The sequence below is a fragment of the Hylobates moloch genome, unplaced genomic scaffold (assembly GCF_009828535.3).
Source record: "Hylobates moloch isolate HMO894 unplaced genomic scaffold, HMol_V3 SCAFFOLD_12, whole genome shotgun sequence".
In the NCBI taxonomy this organism is placed as follows: Eukaryota; Metazoa; Chordata; class Mammalia; order Primates; family Hylobatidae; genus Hylobates; species Hylobates moloch.
Window position 1 is genome coordinate 61,203,043 of NW_026652287.1, and position 17,943 is coordinate 61,220,985.

The following is a 17,943-nucleotide window of genomic DNA, read 5'->3' on the forward strand; positions in this document are numbered from 1 at the left end:
CTGTCCAGGCCCCGGCCAGGAGAGCCATGAGCCTTTCTATCACCCGTTGACCTTACCTTCCTCCGTGACCCTGCAGAGCCAGAGGAGCTGCGGCCCAGCCGACCGCCTGTGCCTGCACGGTCCAACACTAGGAATGGCCATGTCTTGTGCCCAGGAGCGAAGGAAGAAGTCCAGAAGGTACAGAGGTCAATAAGGGTAATTATTAAACTTTTTTTTTTTTTTGCAATGAAGCTTAGATACGCTACACAGAAAAGGGGAGGGTCAGGCAGACCAATTTCTCTCCAAAACCATTTTTGTTTTGTTCATTTGTGTCTAGGTCAGATTATTTTTTTAAAACCAGATGGTCCCAAATCGTCTACACTTTTTACCTAAAGATAAAATAAATTATGCCTTCTTTTAGCTTTGGGAATCAGAGGAGATAAACTTTGGAACCAATTCTCTAATTGCCTTAATAGGCTGTATTTAAAACCCAAGTCAGGCAGCTCAAACAGGAACTGCTGTGTGTGCTTAACTCAGCTGTTGGTCAGTTTCCTCCCCGCCCAGGAATTTCCCCCAAGCCACGGGCCTGCCTCTGGCTGAGCAGGTGAGAGCAGTTGAACCCATCCCACTCCTCTTTACCAGTGATGGGGCTTCACCACTTGGAATCACAAGCAGGCCTGAGGCAATGCAGGTCCCTGCATCCTCCCTGCAGCTGCAGCCAAACGCCCGTCAGGTTTGGCTGTGGTGCTGTTCAGGTAGCCATGTCCTGGCTCATCACAAGGGACACAAAACTTTCCCCATCGGGGAAACGGAGGGGGACAGGCAACACAAGGCCAGGAAGCTCCGGTCCCCATCCAGGGCTGCCAGGGTCTGTATCTCTCTGGGAGGGAGCAGAGGTTCTCCCGCACTGCGATTGGACCTAGGCTCAGGCGGCAGCCTCAGGGGTCAGCACTAAGCCCTTTCAGATAGGGAAGGAAGCACCTTATGAGACCTTATGAGACAGCCTGGCACAGCATAAACACTGCGTCTGAAGCATCGTAGCTGTTACCTTCAGCCAAAACTCTGGTAGTTTTGCCTTGGGCCAAACTTAACTGCATCCCAGATATCAAATGGAAGCAAAGGTCAGAGATGGAAGGAGCTGGGCCAGTCTCTGGGGGTCAGTTTAGGAGCAGTTTGGGGCAAACAGACCTGAGAGAGGCACAGGTTTCTCTGAAAGCCGTCTGCAGAGCACAGGGACCCTTGGTGTCCCAGAGGCAGAGTCCTGATTTAGAAGTTTGTCACCTCCCATCTTGGGAGGGCCCAGCCTGTTTACCTGCCTGCCATGCCCAGAGCCCTGAGCAGAGAGGCTGGCGGCAGGTCCTGCCACCCTAGACAGAACCTGCCCACCGGCTTGCTGGGGTCACTCCTAATGCTGCAGCACTCATCATAGCACCTGGCACGTCCATGTTGGCAAAACACCACAGAATACCCCCTGGGCCAAAAGTGATCCTGGCAGGCTGACAGGAGACCACGTGAGGAGGGCAGGGTGGGGCAGTGGTCCCCCGCTGGGGCCAGACAGCCCTGCAACCTCACCCACTACCCACATGGGCTCAGGCAGCGCTGCCAGGATCAGGGTCTGAATCTGCAAAGCGGGGCTAGCAACAGGCGCCTCCTCACAGAACACACTGAACTTGCGTGTTCCATGAATGTCCAGGACCAGCCCTCTGGTCTTCCTGGGCCTCTTCGAAGTGCCGAGTTTGGAACGTCGGGGTGTGAGGGTCCTTTGTAGTCAGAAACCTCCACTTCAGTCCATTTTGGGTCCACGGTGAGCGTTTCTTAAGTCTGTTTCTTAAAGTTGTGTTTTTCACCGCAGTCCCACCCTCTCCCTCCCTTGAATACACAGAAAGTATTCAAGTAATTCTCATAAGCTCTTCCTCATGGAAAATAATACAGATTGCATTTAAAAAGCAAAATTTTCCTCAGTTGTTGAAGATCATTGGTTCATTGTGTATCCAGTGCTCCTGCCATGTGGCTAAAGTTTCACCTCCCTGCTGTCAAATTTTTTTTTTTTTTTAGATGGAGTCTCACTCTGTTGCCCAGGCTGGAGTGCAGTGGCACGATCTCGGCTCACTGCAACCTCTGCCTCCTGGGTTCAAGTGATTCTTCTGTCTCAACCTCCTGAGTAGCTGGGATTACAGGCATCCACCACCATGCCTGGCTAATTTTTTGTATTTTTAGTAGAGGTGGGGTTTCACCATGTTGGCCAGGTTGGTCTTGAACTCCTGACCTCAAGTGATCCACCTGCCTCGGCCTCCCAAAGTGCAAATCCTACTGTCATTTTTACCATTTTATTTATTTATTTTTGAGACTTGCTCTGTCACCCAGGCTGGAGTGCAGTGTCATGATCTCAGCTCACTGCAACCTCCGCCTCCCATGTTCAAGCGATTCTCCTCCCTCAGCCTCCTGAGTAGCTGGTACTACATGTGTGACACCATACCCAGCTAATTTTTGTATTTTTAGTAGAGACAGGGTTTCACCATGTTGGCCAGGCTGATCTTGAACTCCTGACCTCAAGTAATCCACCCATTTCAGCCTCCCAAAGTGTTGGGATTACAGGTGTGAGCCACCGCACCCAGCCAACCACTCTATTTCTTAAGTTTCTGCTAAAGACTCTTGACCTTCATTTTCAACCCGTGCTTTTCCCTTCCAATTGCAAAAATGCTTGCAGTGTGAAGATCTTCACACCATCTACATTTTCTTATATTTGGTGCACATTTGGTTTCAGTTGGGGATGGTAAAATGCGTCTCTCCACCCTTCTGGGTTCTTTGGTTGGGCTTCGAATTGAGACTAATGGGATGAAAACTGTTTTAATTATGTGTATATGCAACAGAGTCCCACAAAACAAGAGACTTGAAGAAGGGCCAGATGACTAAACCCTATATAGCATCCTGAGCTATATAAGGATTAGGGGCTTGGGCTTCTGGGGCAGGTAGGGACTAGTAACGGGATGGTGAGGGGAGGAAATGCATGGCGAATAAAGGTTGTCTTGTTATGCAGATATAAGTCTCTAGGGTAATAAAAGTTGTCTCTTCCTGGTACAGATACTTGTACTAATGTAGATTTCCTTCATGACATAAATTTCTTTTGCAAAGGCCAGCTTTTCAGAGCTACACCTGTTGTGTCTGCAGTTTCTCAGAATAAACCAGCTCAAAATATTCCAAAGAAGTATAATTTGGGGTGATATATATCTGGTCTCCTACAGTCATATTTTGGGGGTGGTGTGTCCTGAGCCCCAACATTTCCTTCTCCTGTGATGGTTTGTGTCTGAGACAGGGTCTCTTGCTCCCATGCTAGAGTGCAATGGCGTGATCACGGCTCACTCCAGGCTTGACCTCTTGGGCTCAAGCGATCCTCCCATTTCAGCCTCTCAAAGTGCTGAGATTACAGGCATAAGCCATTGCACCTGGCCTCCTGTGATGGTTTTAAAAACGTCTTTAATCCCATAGTGTCAGTCCATTTCTGCACAGCCTCTGGGCTGCCCCGCTGGGTCTTGTTCTCTAATTCACTGTCCTCATGACAGAGGCAGGGTCTTGGGCAAACATTCAGGCAGAGGCTGAATCTTCCTTTACCACTGAAAGCTTGTTCCAGACCTGCCTTCAAGTTTTCACTTTCTCCTATTCATTAAGTTCATTCAGTCTTGTATTCCTTCCCACTGCTGCTGACAGTAGCACTTGGGGATTTGGAGGGGGACCCAAAAGACAGAAATAACTGGCATACTACCACAGATAGAAGAGGTGTTTGTTCCCTTACTACCTGAATTCCAACCGGAACAACTTGTGATGAGTTGGCGATGTGCAAAGCCTTTCGATGTCAGAGACGTGCTGTCTAGCCATAAAACAATTAGCAAGGAAAGCATAAACATAATTTCAAAACTCTTATCTAGGAACAATCTATATATATCCAACCACTATTGGAGTAGTACAATTCTGCCTTCGAACTTTGTCCATCATTTTTATGTGTTCCAAGTAATATGGTTTTTCATTAAATAACCTGCATGCGGAAGACAGTTACAGCATGCTGTCAAAACACGACTTCCCATCCTGCTCCCTTCCCCACTGACCTTGTCACTATTCATGATCGCTGCCTCTTTTCTCAACCATGGTGGCCACACATGATGAAAGTTGTGATTGCTGCTGATTTTGGGGAAAGAGGGTTCTGTGTCATCAAACATCTTTAATAAAGAGTTACTATTTTGGGGGCCAGGTGCTGTGGCTGTGCGCCTGTCATCTCAGCACTTTGTGAGGCCGAGGCAGGGGGATTGCTTGAGGCCAGGAGTTTGAGACCAACCTGGGCAACATAGCAAGCCCCTGTCTTTACGAAAAGAATTTAAAAATATTATCCAGGCATGATGGTGTGCACCTATAGTCCCAGCTACCCTTGGGAGGTTGGGGCGGGAGGACTGCTTGAGTCCAGGAGTTCAAGGCTGCAGTGAGCTACGATCGTGCCACTGGACTCCAGTCTGGGTGACAGATGGAGACTCTAACATAGGAAGTTACCATTTTTTGTAATCTCGTTTCTGTCTGCCCAGCATCCACAACTTGGGGGAACTGTCCCTTTCTGTGGGACACTGGTGGGCTACCAACCAAAGGACCTCACTTCTCTGGCCACACGGGAGGGCTCAGGACGTCAGGTCAGCCAAGAGGCCATTGTCTCCCAGGATTTGCTACCTGAGTGAAGCACAGGGTAGGCTGACAATGTTCAACTACTGAGCCCACCCCCCCAGGCTATTCTGGCTTCTGTCCTTCTCAAAACATGATGGAAGCCACAGAGTGTACATTTCCAAAATATTTCCTTCTTTCCCTTAACATTGGGCAGTATAGTTTCTGTTGCTTGCAACCCAGCCCTGGTATGCTACATATACTACACACGGGCCCTTCACTTTCAAATAATTATTCTTTAATAAAATACTCAGGACCCTCCTGACCAGGTGAAATAGATGCTCCAGGCTCCTGATGAACCAAGGCAGCAGTGCTCTCGCCTCAGTGCACTCTCCCTGTCTCATCTATACCCTCTGTAGAGTGCTGACACACAGGTGGACTGTGGAACAAGGGGATGGCGGCCCAGAGCACCCAGCACAGACACGGGGAGCCAGCCTGGGTCCTCAGCAGCAGGTGGCATGCCCAGTTCCAGGAAGCAGCCTCATGCGCTCCATAGGTTTGAAGTCTGCATAGCCCAGCCTGGGTCCTCACTACCTCTGTCCTGTTGTTTGCAGACATTGGGCCTGCAAAGCAGCCCAGCAGGGCCCTGCAGGTGAATATCAACTACAAAAGCCGCCCTTCTTCTTTCTCTCCAAAACCCTCCTACCCAGTCCACCCCTAGTCAAAAATGAGGAAAAGAGCCGAGCCTGAGGCTGGGGATGGTGGCTCATGCCTGTAATCCCAGCACCTTGGGAGGCTGAGGTGGGCAGATCACTTGAGGTCAGGAGTTCCAGACCAGCCTGGCCAACGTGGCAAAACCCTGTCTCTACTAAAAATAAAAAAAAATTAGATGGGCGTGGTGAGACACACCCTGTAATCCCAGCTATTCGGGAGGCTGAGGTGGGAGAATTGCTTGAACCTAGGAGGTGGAGGTTGCAGAGAGCCGAGATCGCACCACTGCACTCCAGCCTGGGTGACAGAACGAGACTGTCTCAATTAAAAAAAAAAAAGAGCCGAGCCTGGGAGGCTGGAAGGGCAGCAGGTTTCCTGCCCAGCTTTAGGGCCATGGACTCACACCTTGAGAAAACCAAGAGAGGCCCAACGAGCTGTACCCATCCCCTCTCCCACGCCTGGCTGCAGCCACTCCTTACCTGTGGACCCCTGCCCAGCTGTGACCCAGCAGAGAGGTACCACAAACCTGGGCACACTGAGCCCTCCCCATGCCGCCCAGCCAAGTTTTGAGTGGATGATGTTTCCAGTCTTACTCAAGAATTCAGATGTCAGCCCAGCCCCATCCCAAGAGGCTCAGCCTCCTGCTGTGGGATCTGTATCCGGCTCAAGCCCTCCCTGCTGGAAGAGCTGCCCAGGCCCAGGGAGGGCTCTCCTGAGCCACCCACACTGGGGACTGTGCCTTTCATTCCCGCCAACGATACAGGTAGGGAGGTGGTGAGGAGCCAGTGACAGCTGCGCTCCAGAGGCTAAATGCTAGGCCACCCTTGGCCTTAAATCTCTAACCTCTCAACACAGTTATTGACAACAGCACCAAGCGTTGATGAGGATGCGGAGCAACCGGAACTTGCGCAGAGGTTGGTGGTGGGAAAGTAAAATGACACAAACACTCAGGAAGCAGGCCTGGGTGTTATTCCTTTTTTAATTGTCTATATAACAAAATCCACTGTTGTCACTGTTTTCCAGCATACAGTTCAGTGGCATTAAGGGCATTCAGGACAGTTCTCACGACAGACTCACACCCACACTCACACCTGGTGCCCCAGCCTGCTTTGTCCACTGTCTCCATTTCCCCAGGGCTGCTTTCACTTTTTATTTTATTATTTTTGAGACAGGGTCTCACCCGGTTGCACAGGCTGGAGTGCAGTGGCATGATCATAGCTCACTGCAGCCTCAACCTCCCAGGCTCAAGTGATCCTCCCACCTCAGCCTCCTGAGTAGCTGAACCCATAGGTGCCATCACCATGCCCAGGCAAAGCCAGCAAGACTCACTCGAGTGCCTGGGTCATGTTCTACAGCTGCTTGACCAGGAATCTTCCAGTGCCGTATGAAACCTCACCAGGACCAAGAAAGAGAAGGGTTCCCTGCTCAGACTGGACACTTGTAGCGTGGGGAAGGAGGAGCCCCTCCCAGCAGACCCAGTTCTCCGCTGTGCAGTCCAGCCTCATTTCCCACCCAAGCTCCAGCCAAAGCCCCTCCTGCTGCTCTGAGTGCCTGCTGTGCTCCTGGGGGCCTCTCCACTCTTCTGTAGCTCCTGAAACCCTGTCCACTCTGCAAGGGCTGGGGCGTGCCAGTTCCTCCCAGAAGCACCCCAATGTTTCTGTCCTTTCCTGGAACCTCACAAGCACCCGGGTGCCTCTCGGCCTTGCCTGCCCCGCCCTCCTTGGCATCCTGGACTCGTGGCTTCTCTGCCCATTTCCTATGGCACCCAGCAGGAGGCTGGGCAGAAGATAGGGTCTGTGGGACACCTGCCCTTGCCCTGGTCACAGTGCCATCCAGGAGTCCCCACACTTGCAAAGTATGTTTGCACTGTGTGAAAAACTTAAAGCAGAAACATAAGAACAAAAGTGGACACTTCTCAAAAGAATAAAATGTTTGCATAAAAGGCAGAAAGACAGGGATGTCAACAGTGGTTCTCTAGGTCACGATGGCAGCAGCGTTCCTGCTGGCAAGAACCCTGCCCCGTGCAGCCACACTGGGCTGCCGCCGCCTGTCAGCCTGTCTACAGGAGGCTGCAGAGCAGCCGTAAATGCCTTTGAAATAGCATCACAGTTATTTGTTAGGTCATCTCCTAGGAAGATGATACACAGTTTTCAATCCCGGTGAGTCTTTCTACCGCTTGTAAAATAAAATTAAATTACAATGATTCAACTGTTGAACAAGCTTATAGAATCATAAAAGAACTATGACTTTCTATTTCACCCTTCCGCTGGCAATCAAAGATCGCACGTAGAACTTCTACACGTGACCGAGGACCAGTACTGGGGCCTCCTTCCCACCTGAAACAAGGCGGGACTTCACTGTGAGGGGCTCTAAAAAGGAGATGCTGCAGGGTGCCACCCCTGAGTCCCACAGTTAGGGTCCTTTGTAGCCCAATGTCCTCAAGTCTCTCCAGCATGCCTGGGACTGAATGGTCCTGAGCGGCTGGGGTAATTTTCCTGAGGAGGTGGCAAGTCATTTAACACACATGGGACAGAACCATGGCCCCCTGGTATGTTTCTTGGTGGCGGCAGTGGGGCAGGGACTCTATCTTAGCTCAAAGCCAGTGCTCTCATTACACGGGTGGGGAGCTGTGTGGCTCCAGAATAAATTACCTTCCCAGACCAGGCGCGGTGGCTCATACCTATAATCCCAACACTGCCTGGAGGCCCAGGCAGGAGGATTGCTTGAAGCTAGACATTTGAGACCAGCTTGGGCAACATGGCAAGACCCCATCTCTACAAAAAAAAAAAATTTCTTTTTTTGAGACAAAGTCTCGCTCTTGTTGCCCAGGCTGCCCAGGTTGGGGTGCAATGGCGTGATCTTGGTTCACTGCAACCTCTGCCTTCTAGGTTCAAGCAATTCTCCTGCCTCAGCCTCCCAAGTAGCGGGGATTACAGGCACCCACCACCATGCCCAGCTAATTTGTGTATTTTTAGTAGAGATGGGGTTTCACCATGTTGGCCAGGCTGGTCTCGAACTCCTGGCCTCGGGTGATCTGCCTGCCTTGATCTCCCAAAGTGCTGCGATTACAGGAGTGAGCCACCATGCCTGGCCTACAAAAATTTTTTTTACAAAATTAGCCAGGCATGTTAGTGTATGCCTGTCATCTCACCTACTCAGGAGGCTGGGATGGGAGGATCGCTTGAGCCTGGAGGTCAAGGCTGTGGTGATTGCACCACTGCATTCCAGCCTGGGTAGCAGAGTGAGACCCTGTCTCAAAACAAACAAACAAAAATAACAACTGAACAAAAGAGAATAAAGTACTTGCTCAGGAGGATAGAGAAGGGCTAGGGGAGAGGGCAGAAAAGGTTTGTACAACTTAGAGGGCATGAACAGCAGCACCTTGTTGTTTTTTTTTTACCAAACAAGAAAAGGCCCCCAGAGCTCATGCACAGCTATCATCAGGGCCGCTGCCATGTCCTGGCTCCTCGGGTGACACTTCCCCATCTGACACATGGCACGAGGGCTCAGCTGCCCGCCCAACCCTTCCAGCACTTCCCAGCTGCAGATCTAGGAGCTGGAAGGCAGGCCCACTCAGCAGGCCACCTACTCACCAGAGCAGTGGGTGTCATAAAGCTCATCTCAGTGGCAATGTGGCCAGAGAACATGCCCTGGCTAAAACATATTTCAGCAGCACATTATTAAAATAAAGCACAATGGGCCAGGTGCAGTGGCTCACACGTGTCATTCCTGCACTTTGGGAGGCCAAGGCAGGAGGACAGCTTGAGGCCAGGAGTTCAAGACCAGCCTGAGCAACATAGCAAGACCTCATCTCAACAAAAAAGAAAAAAAAATAGCTGGGCCTGATGGTGCACACCTGAGGTCCCAGCTACTCAGGAGGCTGAAGCAGAAGGATCTCAAACGTGTTTGAGGCTGCCGTGAGCTATGATTGCACCACTGTACTCCAGCATGGGCAAGAGAGTGAGACCCTAGCTCTAAAAAAAAAAAAAAAAAAATTAAAAAAAATAAAGCAAAATGTTATCAATGGATTAAACTCTGAGACCATTTATTTCTTCCCTGCCCCACAGCATTCAGTGGGCTTACGCACCTCTGGCTGCCACCATGGGCTGCCCCCCAGGGAAGGCCTGTGTGAGGCAGACTTTTCAGGCCAGAGGAGCCTACACCACGGGCTCCCGCAGATTCTGGCAGGTGGGGGCAAAAGTCTTCAGGTCATAGGAGCAGACATCACAGCCGTCCAGCAGGTCCGCCTGAGAGACGCCATTGAGGCTGGAGGCCACCAGAGCTCTGGGGTTGTCCCGCACACCTGTCCTCGTGAGTGTGTCCTGCAGAAGTTCTCGGATTCTTTGGTTTTCCCTGAAGGTAGATTCCCAAATAACTTCAAGTTCACCTTCCATTTCTCTGAGGGAAATAAGTTTAAAATGGCACAATTTTAAAAATAATATAGAGCCCATATGAATCCCAAAGTAGCAAGAACTCAAAACAGAAGAACGCTAACAGCAGGGAACAGAGCCCTCGGTGCCTGGATTCTGAAGCAAGCGCTCAGTGTGGAATGAAGCGGCTGGTGCCCTGGGAATGGGGAGCAGCAGGACAGCCCAGGCTGGGGCTCACTGTGGAATGAAGCAGCCAGTGCCCTGGGAATGGGGAGCAGCAGGACTGCACAGGCATTGCTCTTCCCTCTACATTCTGCCCTTGACTTTGGCGCCAGTGCAATCCCTGTTTTCTCTCAAGAATGAACTTGGGCGTGTCGAATAAGGAACTGCAGGAACTGCAGGGCTGGCCTTGGCCAGCCAGACGCTCTAGCACGATGGCCTGGCCGCAGGCACCCACACAGCCCTGCCTGTGTCCCGTCTGCCTGTCTACTGTGACCTGGCCAGCACTCAGCGACCTTCCACAGGTCTTCCGCTCCATACAGCCCAGAGCTAAGAGCGAGTCAGGGGGTGAGGTGGGGGACCTGAGGAGACAGACTCATTGCCAAGATGGAGAAGACTGGCCTGGCCCATGTGCCCGGATGGGGAGGCCCTGAGGGGCCGAGGCATGTGAGGTTGGAAAGAGCCACAGGGCAGCATTTCCAGAACCAGGATGCAGTGCCCTGTGGTGTGCTGGGGAGACAGGACAGATGATGGTGGCCACATCCTCACAGGGCCACAGTCCACTGGGAATAGACCAGGACACCAGCCATACCTCACAAGGTGCTAAGCCCTATCGGGGAGCATGGCCAGGCTGGAGAGGCCAGCTCCTGCCCGGACACAGCCAGATGGTTCTGGAAAATGTTGGAAACTGGATTCGCAGGTGGACTTCGTACCACGGTTTAAAGAGCAGGACACTGAAGTTCAGGGAGGCCAGTGATGTGCCCACTTGGCCAGAGTCACTTTTCTTGTGAACGTTCCTTCCTTCCAAGGCCCCTGATGCCCACTGTGTGGTGAGAACAACTTAATTAAACTATGTCTAAAAAAGCTCCAGCCTGGGCAACATGTGAGACCTCATCTCTACAAAAAACTTAAAAATTAGCTGGGCCCACGTGGTGGCATGCACCTGTATTCCCAGCTACTCGGGAGGCTGAGGCAGAAGGATGACTTGAGCCCAGAAATTTGAGGCTGCAGTGAGCTGAGATTGTGCCACTGTACTTTAGCCCAGGCAACAGAGCAAGACCTTGTATTTAAAAAAAAAAAAAAATCCCCAGACTTTGGTTTTCTGAAGATATTTGGTAAATTATAGCAATCATGTTTAAATGTAAGGTTGAACTTGAAAGAAAGAACAGGCAGTCTCTAAGGGCAGAAAAAATGAAGCCTAAACTGAAACCAAAGAGGCAGACAAAGTATCAGTTGCTTTGAGGACAAAAGTCAATGGCAGACCCTGGATGTTTATAGACTGAGACATCATGCAGATCAAGAAAATCTCAGGGCCCACCCTTGTCCAAGTTTCTCTTCCTACTAGAGGCGCTGTGAAGGTAGGTAAGTGGAGGATGTGAAGGACCCTCAAAGAAAGGAGGGGTGGGTGGGAGACCTGCAGATCTTCAAAGGAAACCTGTTCTGAAAGGCCAGGCATCGCCTGGGGACCAGAGCCACCGGCCTGCTCTCAAATGGATCTGGAGTGTGAGTCTACACTGTTCCCCATGAGTGGGGATCCCCAGGCCCTGACTGCAGTGAATGAAGAGTTTTAAAAAGTTGGGCACAGTGGCTCATGCTTGTAATCCCTGCTACTTGGGAAGCTAAGGCAGGAGGATGGCTTGAGCCCAGGAGTTTGAGGCTGCAGTAAGCTATGATCACACCACTGCACTCCAGCCTGGGCAACAGAGCCAGACCCTGTCTATAAGTAGTAACAATAATAATAATAGAAATAACAGAAATAAAATACCTAATCAAAAATTAATAAAATCTCTCAAGAAAATGAAACAAAACTGGCTCATGCCTATAATCCCAGCTATACTCAGGAGGCTGAGGTGGGAGAACCGCTTGAATCCGGGAGGCAGAGGTTGCAGTGAGCCGAGATCGTGCCACTGCACTCCAGCCTGGGAGACAGAGTGAGATGCTGTCTCAAAAAATAAAATAAAAAGAAAATGAGACAAAATAAAAATATCAGCGAGATGGAAGGCAGCAGAAAAAAGAGAAAGGCAATTAGAGGTGTGCACTGATTCCAGAAGTCCAATTCAAACAAGAGGAATTTTTAAAAGAATAAAGAAGATGAGGAGCAAATAAAACTCGAGACCAATATTACATTCAGATAAGAGTAAACTGTAGAAACAAAATTAAACAACGGAACAAATAAAATAGGCCCAGAGGGTTTTAGCAGAACCCTCAATCAAACATTCAGACATCCCTGCGGGCCATGGCACAGGGCGCACGCCCCACCTGTTCTGCTGCAGCGCCTGGTCCAGCACCTCCTGCTTGTCCTTCAGCACCTGGTGCAGGTGCCGCATCTCCTGCCAGTATTGGGCTGTCTTGCCGGCGAAGTCCTCCTGCTGCTCCAGCAGACGGTGACTGATGTCCCCCAGCTTCAGTGCTGCCTGCTTCTTGTAGCCCTGGTCAGGGGAAGGACTCTGTGAGTGAGGGGACGCTGCCAGGCCAGGGTGGACGGTGCCTCCTGGCTGGGCTCCCTACCCACTCCTTGTGTGTCAGAGCCTTTAAAATCTAGTAACTCCAGATAAGTTTGATCTGGGATTGAAAGTCTGGATCATAAAAGTCATAAAAAGTGATAAGGCCAGGCGTGGTGGCTCACGCCTGTAATCCCAGCACTTTGGTAGGCCGAGGCAGGTGGATCATGAGGTCAGGAGATTGAGACCACGGTGAAACCCCGTCTCTACTAAAAATACAAAAAATTAGCCGGGCACGGTGGCGGGCGCCTGTAGTCCCAGCTACTCGGGAGGCTGAGGCAGGAGAATGGCGTGAACCCAGGAGGTGGGGCTTGCAGTGAGCCGAGATCGCACCACTGCACTCCAGCCTGGGCGACAGAGCGAGACTCCGTCTCAAAAAAAAAAAAAAAAAAAAAGTGATAAAAGAATTTCAGGTACAATAAAACCAAATTTCAATGTATATAAAGCCTAGTTCTTTATATGCTATAAATAAATGAAAACATAAAATATCACCATCTGGCACAGCGGTTCATGCTTGTAATCTCAGCACTATTACAGGCTGAGGCAGGCGGATCACTTGAGGTCAGGAGTTCGAGACCAGCCTGGCCAACATGGCGAAACCTTGTCTCTATTAAAAATACAAAAATTAGCCAGGCGTTGTGGTGCATGCCTGTAGTCCCAGCTACTTGTGAGGCAGAGGTGGGAGGATAACTTGAACCCAGGAGGCGTAGGCTGCAGTGAGTGTGATCACACCACTGCACTCTAGCCTGGGCGACACAGTGAGACCCTGTCTCAAAAAAAAAAAAAATTACCATCACAGAACAAACTGGATGTTCTTGCAAATTAATCTACAACTGTATTTTTTCCAGGACAACTTTTATGCCTGCATCAACTGGTAACCTAAGAACTAATGCTGCCACTGGTCAGCACTGTTTCACCTTGACAAGTCAGCCTCATCAAAGAATCCAACAAGGGCTGTCACTCTCTGTCACCAAACAGACAGCTGAGATAAAAGTCCACCATTTACTTTCCTTCTTTCGTTTTTACTGTGTAGTACTGAAGGTTCTGAATTGTCCTGTGAGCATTTTTTTCTTTTTTTTTGAGACGGCGGAGTCTTTTTTTTTTTTTTCAGACGGAGTCTCGCTCTGTCCCCCAGGTTGGAGTGCAGTGGCGCGATCTCAGCTCACTGCAAGCTCCGCCTCCCGGGTTCACGCCATTCTCCTGCCTCAGCCTCCTTAGTAGCTGGGATTACAGGCGCCCACCACCACGCCCGGTTAATTTTTTTGTATTTTTTTTAGTAGAGACAGGGTTTCACTGTGTTAGCCAGGATGGTCTCAATCTCCCGACCTCGTGATCCACCCGCCTCGGCCTCCCAAAGTGCTGGGATTACAGGCGTGAGCCATCGCGCCCAGCTGAGCATTTCTAAAATTATTGTCACAGAGAGTCTGACATGTAGTTCCACAGACTCATTTTTTATAAGAAACTCTGACAGTTCATACATTCTCTCTGACCCAAGAATTGTTTAGTGCACAGTTTTTACATTTTCAAGTGAAATAACTTTTTGTTTTCTGATTTTGCTTATTAATTTCTGTTTTTCATATTTGTGATCAACAAATGCTGGCTGGGTGCGGTGGCTCACACCTGTAATCCCAGCACTTTGGAAAGTTGAGGCGGGCGGATCACCTGAGGTCAGGAGTTCGAGACCAGCCTGGTCAGGAGTTCGAGACCAGCCTGGCCAACATGGTGAAACCCTGTCTCTACTAAAAATACAAAAATTAGCTGGGCGTGGTGGCACATCTGCAATTTTAGCTACTTGGGAAGCTGAGGCAGGATAATTGCTTGAACCTGGGAGGCGGAGGTTGCAGTGAGCCAAGATCACGCCACTGTACTCCAACCTGGGCGACAAAGTGAGACTCCATCTAAAACCAAACAAACAAAAAACAAATGCCTACATTATTTCTACTTTAGGGATTTATTGAGGCTTTCTTTATAGCCAAGCAATGATCAATTTTTTTGTCTTTTATATATATGTAAATATACTCTGTTGATTATGTTGTTAAATCTTGTATTTTCTTATTTTGTTTAACATCTTGATCAGTCTTAGATTAAGAGAGGTGGATTATAGCTCCTATTACCAAGTTTCCATTTTTCTTTGTATTTTCTGTAGTCTATACTTCATAAATTTGCTGCTGTGTTATTTAGTACATAGATACTCACAATTACTATAGATGATGATGATGATGATGACGACGACGATGACGATGATGATGTAGACAGGATCTCACTATGTTGCCCAGGCTGGAGTGCAGTGGCTATTAACAGACCTGATCATGCTGCACTATAGCCTCGAACTCTTAGACTCAACTCAAGTGATCCTCCTGCTCAGCCTCCTCTACACGGACCCACACACCCAGCTCATACTATACATTATTAACTGTAGTCTTTTAGTATTATAAAAATCTCCCCTTTTTTTTGGTGTCATTTAGTGCTTTTGGTCTGAATTCTATCTTGGCATATGTTAAGATTTCGACCTTTACTTTCTTTGTGTTTGTAGAAATCTGGGTTATTGCTACACATCCTTTCAATTTAAATCCTTCATGAACACTTCATTTTAGGTTGGCTCTTGGGTCTAGTGTGGAATAGCATTTTGCTTTATGAGCCAATCCAAAAAATATTGTTTTCCCTAATGGGTGAATTAAGCTAATTTACATTTACCTATAGGACACATTTGTTTGGTCTCAATTTTGTTATTTTATGTTTGGTTGTTTTCTCTACATATTTTTAAAAGATTTTAAACTAATGTAGTCTTTTTCTTTGCTTTTTTACTGTTATAATTCTACCATTTAAAAAAACTAAAAAAATTTTTTTTAGAAAGAGGATCCTGCTCCATGCTCTGTCCCTCAGGCTGGAGTGCAGTGGTGCGATCATAGCTCACTACAGCTTTAAACTCCTGGGCTCAAGATCCTCCTGCAGAGTTGGGACTACAGGCGCTGGCTATCAAGCCCGGCTAATTTTAAACTTTTTTTTAGAGATGGGGTCTCTATGTTGCTCAGGCTGATCTTGAACTCCTGGTCTCAAGCGATCCTCCTACTTCAGCCTCCTGAGGAGCTGGGATTATAGGCATGTGCCACTCTGCCCAGCTCTAATTCCACTATTTAGGAATAAAGCTTAATTCTTGTGGTTGGCTTTATTCTTACGCCTTTATATTACATGTTCTTAGTCCCCTCTTTTTAGATCGTATCCACTGGTTCCCTAACAAAAGTAACAATACATTAGCTCATAACAACGTTTTCTTCACTTTCCTGCTCCTTCTGTTCACCTGCTTAAGTATGCTTAAGCTCGTACCACTTGGTTTTCAGCTTTAATGATATCCCTTGATTCTTATTACCTACGAAGAAATCAGCAAGTGCAATCTACTTTCTACCTTCCTTCCCCCTTTGCCCATCAGTTTCCTTGGTTGTATTATTACTACATTGTCAGAAAACATTTACATACAATTCTATCTGCCTTATCCCCACTGTAAGTCTTATTTCATAGTTAAATATATTCTTTGTTCACTACAAGTTAATTTTGCTGAAGTTTCCCCAATTACTTCTTGGTTGGCAGGACTCATTGTTGAGACAGGGTCTTGCTCTGTTGCCCAGGCTAGAGTGCAGAGGCACGAACATAGCTCACTGCAGCCTCAAACTCCTGGGCTCAATCAATCCTCCCACCTCAGCCTCCCAAGTAGCTAGGACTACAGGCATGTGCCACCAAGCCTAGCTAACTGCTGTATTTTTTGTAGAGACTGGGGTCTCCCTATGTTGCCCAGGCTGGTCTCAAACTCCTGGGCTCAAGTGATCTGCCTGCCTTGGCCTTGGATTACAGGCATGAGTCACTGCACCTGGCCATTTTCTTTATCTTAAAGTCGTATGTCTTAATGTCAATTTTCTGGGTCCATTCTGTGTCAGTTTTCCCTAGGTACATAATGTGCCCTTTCAGGACGTAGATTCAAGTCATCTTTTATTTCAGAAAGGTTTTTATTAGTTACAGTTTAGAGCAGAATGAGCCACTGTTTTGGTTTCTTCTTTGGAGGCTCTAGAAGTCGGTCTCTTAGATCTCCATCACTTTCCACTGAATCCTTTGCACATCTCCATTTCCACTTTCCTGTCTGTCTTTCTTGGTTCTAGCTGCATATCCCCTATTGCGCTGTTATGGCATCTGTCTCCATAGAATTCAGACTGCATTTGTTTTTTTGTTTGTTTGTTTGTTTGTTTATTTTTTTGGAGGCTGCATTTCTTAAACGGCTTCTCTTTCCCTTCTATTTCTTCCCTGGGTCATGTCAGTTCCATCCCACACCCTCGTAGGCCTTGCTGCCTCTTCCTGAGGTCCTGTGTCTGCTCTGTGATGTTTCTTCCTGGCTCTGACTGCCTCCTGAAGTGCTGTGTCTCCAGCTGTCTCCAGCTCTCTAGCCAGCTACCTAGCAGTTCACTTCGGAGTATAGTTTGGATCTTATTTGCGGCAACACTTTTCCTGGTAAGTTTTCAGCAGTTTCCGTCAGTAGGAACTTATGCTTCTACTTTTCTTTCTTTTCCTTAAACTGTTTTTATCTGAAGGCCTCTGAATTCCTCTGGAGTGAGAGGAGGTTCCTGGGAGGGTGGGAGCAACAGTTGGGCCAGGGTGTCCTTCCAGACTTCCCATGTTCCCACCACCCTCCACCTTGCAGCCCCATCTCCCGCTCTGAATTCAGCCTGGTTCGGAGGGGCTTCTGCCTGCATCCCTCAGTTCCCAGATTCTCGTCACAGCCCCAGATTTCCAAGGTGATGTCCTCCCTTTGAAGAGTGATATTTTGCAGGGATTTTCTGAGATGTCACCTCTGATTTCTCAAGCCTTTTCTCTTCATTCCCCCCAAGGCCCTGGCCTGTCTACCTTGGGGCCTGCTCACAGGTGTCTCCTCCGGGTGAGCTGGTTTTACTACTCCTGTTCAGATAAATGGTAATGCTATGGATTCCCCGAGCAAGGCCAACTACTCCGAGGATCACTCCTTCTCTTTTGGAAGTAAAAAGCAGGAAAATTAGAAAAAAAGAAAGAAAGAGAGAAAAGAAAAAACCCCATGGGGGGATTTTAAATTACTTGATACTTCTATGCCGAGTCCCCTCATAAACAGCATGGCATATCCCCTTCCTTCCCTTTCAGACTTTTTTTTTTTTTCTTAAAGAGATAGGGTCCCTGCCAGGTGAGGTGGCTCATGTTTGTAATCCCAGCACTTTAGGAGGCCGAGTCAGGCAGATCACTTGAGCTCAGAAGTTCAAGACCACCCTGGGCAACATAGCAAGACCTCATCTCTAAACAAACAAACAAAATACCAAAAAAAAAAAAAAATAGCCAGACACCATGGTGCTTGCCTGTAGTCCCAGCTACTTGGGAGGCTGAGGCAGGAGGATCCATTGACCCTGGGAGTTTGAGGCTGCAGTAAGCCATTGTCATGTCACTGCACTCCAGCCTGGATGACAGTGAGATCCTATCTCTCCTTTTATTGGTGTTTTTTTGTTTTGGTTTGGTTTTGG

The 17,943-nt window shown here is 48.6% G+C and overlaps 2 protein-coding genes across 3 annotated transcripts in view; both read right to left on the reverse strand.

The window, feature by feature from the left end:
- SLC7A9 (solute carrier family 7 member 9) overlaps window positions 1–422 on the reverse strand; it is a 32,509-nt gene extending 32,087 nt beyond the window's left edge. Inside the window, exon 1 of the mRNA XM_032170380.2 lies at window positions 57–422. The gene's annotated coding sequence lies outside the window, so the exon portion shown is untranslated. The remainder of the gene's footprint in view (window positions 1–56) is intronic.
- Window positions 423–6,260: 5,838 nt separating this feature from the next.
- The window catches only part of CEP89 (centrosomal protein 89), a 98,589-nt gene continuing 86,906 nt past the window's right edge, over window positions 6,261–17,943 (reverse strand). Inside the window, exons 18-19 of one of the 2 annotated variants that reach the window (XM_032170375.2) lie at window positions 12,177–12,346; window positions 6,261–9,726 (exon numbers count right to left, since the gene is read on the reverse strand). In XM_032170375.2, the coding sequence (XP_032026266.1) occupies window positions 9,486–9,726; window positions 12,177–12,346 (411 nt within the window). In that variant the 3' untranslated portion in view covers window positions 6,261–9,485. Of the gene's footprint in view, window positions 9,727–12,176; window positions 12,347–14,078; window positions 14,317–17,943 lie in introns of those variants that run through there. The other variant, XM_058425626.1, reaches the window with a different exon arrangement.